At 32.7% G+C, this 5,529-nt stretch overlaps 1 protein-coding gene across 1 annotated transcript; it reads right to left on the bottom strand.

Moving 5' to 3' along the window:
* Window positions 1-6: 6 nt before the first annotated feature.
* LOC100162468 (small conductance calcium-activated potassium channel protein-like) lies at window positions 7-1,191 on the bottom strand. The gene has a single exon (XM_029492686.1). The coding sequence runs from the start codon at window positions 1,189-1,191 to the stop codon at window positions 706-708; it is 486 nt and encodes a 161-aa protein (XP_029348546.1). The 3' UTR covers window positions 7-705.
* Window positions 1,192-5,529: the final 4,338 nt, after the last annotated feature.

Raw genomic sequence — 5,529 nt, 5'->3', positions numbered from 1 at the left:
CACGATACTATAATATTATCACGTATAATATAATATTATTATTAATCCCACGACGGATAGAGAACATAATATAGAAAGTTTCCGTAGTGTCCGAAGATCACAATCGAACTGACCGAAAACGGGAGTTATATTAAACGAGAACAAGCGAAACCGCTCGAACAATTAGATGAACAGCGTTGATCAAAATATGTATTATGGATGTATAATGCACACATTATAAACAGTATACAATATACATATACCGAGTATCGATAAGGCATCCGTTAGTTTTCAATCGCATGTAAAGAGTTGTACCGATGCGGAATCGGAGACTTCCGATCAATAATACCGAAAAAATAATCACCCAGGATCGTCTCGGAACATAACTATTGTGTAGATTTTAATAAACAGTTATACTACAGTGACGCAGAGTTCTGTTAAAAAATATGTTTCAATTCTGACTAGAGTTATATGACCAATGACCATATACGCATGACCTACCCCAGCCACTATCAATCTTTGAAATGTTTAAAATAACTTTTCTTTTATATTATTTTTTCAAATAATTTAAAAAAAAATACTAAAATTGAGTTTTAATGAGCCCCTCCTCAAGTCCGTACTCAGCGCCACTGCAGTGCTGACGATACGATTTAATGACAATAACAATAATGTAATATTATAATAAATTCGACGGTCGCTTGGCACGCCGCGACGGTCGGTTGGTTTTTACCTCTCGCACTGTCTGAGCGTCCAGCTGGCGATTATCCACAGGGACACCATGAACACGAGGAGCACCGTGCCCGGGCATATGGTCATGAGCGTCTTGAGCACGAACCTCGTGTTGAAGTTGATCCGGTTCAGGGCGCCGATGCTGCGGGACGATGCGTCCGTGAACAGCTTGCTGTGCAGCAACATGACCCGGCAGATGAGGTACAGCCGGAAGAACATCGGCAGCGATAGCGGCACGTCGTACGGCACCCACCGTGTCTCCAGCTTTCCATGCTTGTTGGCCAGCTTGGTTTTCCACTCGAAGTAATACTCGCCAGGGATCGGGTGGATCGCGCAGATCACCAGCTCCATCGTGATGGTGGCGATCCGCTGCCACGTCATCGCGATCCGCCAGTCGTCCGCGCAATTGTCAATCATGAACAACTGTGGGTGCAAAATTAAAATTATGTTTACATGGTGGTATAACGGTATTGAGGTATACATGATAACACACACACACATATATATATAGAAAGAGAGAGAGTGAGAGAGAGAGAGAGAGAGAGAGAGAGAGAGAGAGAGAGAGAGAGAGAGAGGGGGGGGGGGGAGAGAACCTATCCCACCGTATACGGGATTATTTATAGATAGGTGTACAAAAAAAACATCGGATGGTATTTTTAGGTTTTTGAAGTAGCGGGAATTAAAGTTGAATTTATTTTTATAAATATATGAATTTGATCGATCTGGGCCTTTGGATATTATAATTAAGATTTGAGTTCTAATGAATAGTGGATTATTCATATAGTTTAATTTAGAAACTTTTATGCTCAATAATTGTTTGAAATCTTTGGTTCACTTAGAATCCATTTTGTATTTTTGTTCGAATGAAAGGATTTACCGTCAATTTTAAACTTATACTTTTAATTTACCACTTATTTGTGCGACGAGGTGAGTTAAGCTCGACACATCCAGTATCATGTCCAAATGTTTTCATTCGCATAATATTTTAATGTAATAAACCTGTGTAAGTAGTATCAATTAACAGCGTTGTTTCCCCCTAGATTTTTAATTTTTAATTATTAGAATATTAGTTTGATAAAAATACACCATCAATGTCAAAAAGTAGGGTCTAAAAAAAAAATTACGAAATTATTATAAATCACAACCCGATCGCCCTGGTAATGTTGCTGCTGTTGTAAACTCGTGCAGATCGGGTAATGCTGAATTAATTTTTTTTTTTGATGATGGTTAGACAACTATTTAGTTATTCCACGTATAGCATTGTTTTTCCGATCAATTTTATTCTACGGCAATACAGATGATTATTATTATTATTCTGTCGTCGTTGTGACTACGGCAGCGCAGTAGCATGTTGTCGTATCCTATCAAGTACTAAATGTACGCCCCGTCGGCTGCTGCTGTTATAGGTACCTACTCGTTAATACAGTACACGTACGACGATTATTATCACTATTGTTTTGTTTTATATTATTTTATCACCACCACATCGCACGTTTATTTACAAACTTCCACTTGCGTTGTTGCAGGTGTAGCCCGTGAAAATATAATATCGTTCCATCCTATACAATTTGGTATCCCGCAAATATGAACAAATAAACATAAGCACTTAAAAAATATCATACTGTTATAATATCATGGTTTTTGAAAAATAAATCGATCTGTGTGATTTGGCCACCCCTTTCTTCAAAAAATAAGCATTTTTTGATATTTACCATATCTAGAAATATGAGTGAACTGAATATATAGATAAAATCGCAATCATAGAAACAGCGAAGCGCACAGCTTGTATACCTAATATAGACCATAATACGAGGTGTATAGAATACCTATTATTAATTTAATTCACAACGGAATAGCTATCGATTGATATTATATCATTATTATTTCGCGCAAAAACTCATTCAACAAGAAATGAGGTAGATTAATAAGGGATTATATATTAGTATCATTTAGAAAAACTACTATAATTGTAATACTTTAATTAGTTTAGTAATACGTTATGAATTGTCTCAGATCAAACAATATAATATTTAATTACTCTCTACTGGCTTAAAATAGACATTGGGAATTGGAGCAACGGTGAAAATTAGTTAACAAGTTTATTATGACATTTATATTTTGTAACTTCTCATAATATTTATCTAACCGCAAATTTAAAATGTATTGGTATAATCGTGTGTTTTTTTTTTCAAGTGAGACGCATAGTACATAATAATATATTATCGTCTATCTTTGAAGTATACCGTCATACTTAACAAGATACGTGTTAAATACAATTCATTTTTTATTGTGTTACGCATAAACTGATATACAGTAGAACCTCTGTTATCCGAATCTTCGTTATATGAGAACACTCTATTAACCGAACAATTAATATCAAATACAATTTACGTATTAGTCATGTTGTTGTGTATAATATAATTAATGTGTATTATAATAGTTCAATATTAATATAATTAAGTTATAAATATCATATTATAATATTATGTATTTTCGTTATACGTATGAACATTGAACATATTAAATATATATTATGTAATACTTAAGCATGTACCTTGTATCTATATATTAATATATAAGATTATTAAAAAAAATCCCAATATCCGAACTTTCACGTTTCCAAACTAGGTGCGCTCCCAATTAGTTCGGATAATCGAGGTTCTACTGTACTTCCAATTGAAATTCATATCCATAAATAATTAAAATAACATACTATGTATTTAAATTTGTTCATATATCTACCAACGTTTTAATAAAATACAAATTGTTTAGGTACTTGTAATAATTAGTAATTAAGTAATTCAGGTGTTATCTCAAATTTTTTTTTTATTTTTTGATCATATGAGCTTGTGGTGTAACGTACTTTTTCTGACGGTTTATATTTGACAGCATTTTACTTTCAAGTCACGTCATGCGTTACATTACTTCAACAAAAGAGCAAACATTGGAGGACTATTTCTCAGATAATATATCAACTTATAGACATTTTTAGGAGGTTTGCAAAAATAAAACATAAAACCACTATTGAATTTGGTATAAAGCTAACCTATTGAGGTACTTGGAATAAAATATAATATAAAATCAACTTGTGAAGTTTGTGTAAAAATGAGTAAATGGTTCAAAAAACAGTGAACGTCAGTTTTAAATCAGTAAATAGTAATTTTTTTTATTAGTCTATAAATATATTTCTCGGAATTTGTTCTCAAACATAAAAGTTGAAAAGTTTATTATATAGAGAATACCCTACTTATATTACTTGCATAGTTATATATGTAATTGTTCCCAAATGGAATTAAAATGTATAAATGTGTACGTACTACGTACTATATCAGTCATTCATAGGTGTTGACATTACTAGGGGGCTGGGCATTATATTATGCTCATTACAGCCTATAGATACTGTACTAGAGTCGCTAAAAATTATTAATATTTCAGACATAGTTATAACATGTGTATTGCTTAACCTAAAGCACAAAAAACAAAAATATTTAACATTTGTCGATTATGGCAAAATAAATACCGATTTTGGAGATATTAACAGCAAAAACCCATCATAAATCATTTTTAGTTGAAAAATAGCATATATATTATTGTGTGATTTCGTCGAAACCCAGACGACGAGGACGGCGACTGCTGAAACAACCAATTCTGGATATTATTAATATTACATTCATTATGAACGTTCCAAGTTACAATGGCGCAACCAGGATTCATTTTCATGGTTGTGAATTTGGAAAAAAATAATAATTTTTGGCTGGTATTTTGTGGGGAGGAGGCTGTGGATTATCTGGATTGACATCTTCATCTTTATCTGGTACTGCCCAATTATATGATTTGTTTTTTTTTTTGGAAAAACTATGAGAGTTTTTTCTTTTCTCAATCATTTTTAATACATGTTTTCATTTATAAAAATAATTTTTTTTTAAATTTATTATATTTAAATTTAATACGCTACAAAACTCAAAATTAATAATTATATCAAAACATTTAATCTATTTATGCACACTACCACACACCATGGTCAGCATCATATTGTGATATCACAAAAAAAAAAAACATTATACGATCGATTATCGAGATATCGTAATTGCAAGGTTATCGATGTTAAAAACGTTCTATATTGTCGTGTTATCATTAAAATGATCACAATAAGAATAATATTCATATTTCATATTAATCAGCCGTTTCGTATGTTTATTAGATAAACAATTTCTTTTCCTTCGCAGAATTTGTAAAATTCCAAAAAAATCGGGGGAGGTAGTCACAACCCCCAAACCCCCGTCTAGTTGCGCCACTGCCAAGTTGTGATCATAAGTTTGTAAATTCGTATGAATTTAATTCAATTTTTAGCACAAAATATTGTTTTGTAATGCATTTTAAATAAACCGTTTTATAAAAATTATTGTATATTTAGGCACTTTCTAATCTTGACGGCCAGGGAGCTAATACACGTACTTTAAACTTTTGTGGTGGCTTAGTAGTAGGCCCCTCAACCCCCTCCAGATTTCCGCCTATTGAGTCATTATGAAGTATGTAATTCATACTTTAGGTCAGTTTTAAATTTTAAATAATTTTGTCCTAATTAATTGATCGTCATTTCCAAATTTGGTTTTGTTCCTCAGTATCCAAAATTGAGAAAATCTTAGCTGGAGTTCCCCAGGGTGGAATCCTCTATCCTTTTCTTTTTGATATCTAAACCTCTGATCAGCCTATCTCCCAAAATACTATTGTAGCCGATTACGCGGACAAAGCCATCATATCGTTTGACAAAAATAATATTACTGTCTCAGCAAATCTTCAATACTCACCTCAACCTAATGT

The sequence above is a fragment of the Acyrthosiphon pisum genome, unplaced genomic scaffold, assembly GCF_005508785.2.
Source record: "Acyrthosiphon pisum isolate AL4f unplaced genomic scaffold, pea_aphid_22Mar2018_4r6ur Scaffold_5764;HRSCAF=6324, whole genome shotgun sequence".
NCBI lineage: Eukaryota > Metazoa > Arthropoda > Insecta > Hemiptera > Aphididae > Acyrthosiphon > Acyrthosiphon pisum.
The sequence above is the reverse complement of the archived record's forward strand: the minus strand, read 5'-3'. Positions and strand labels throughout refer to the sequence as shown.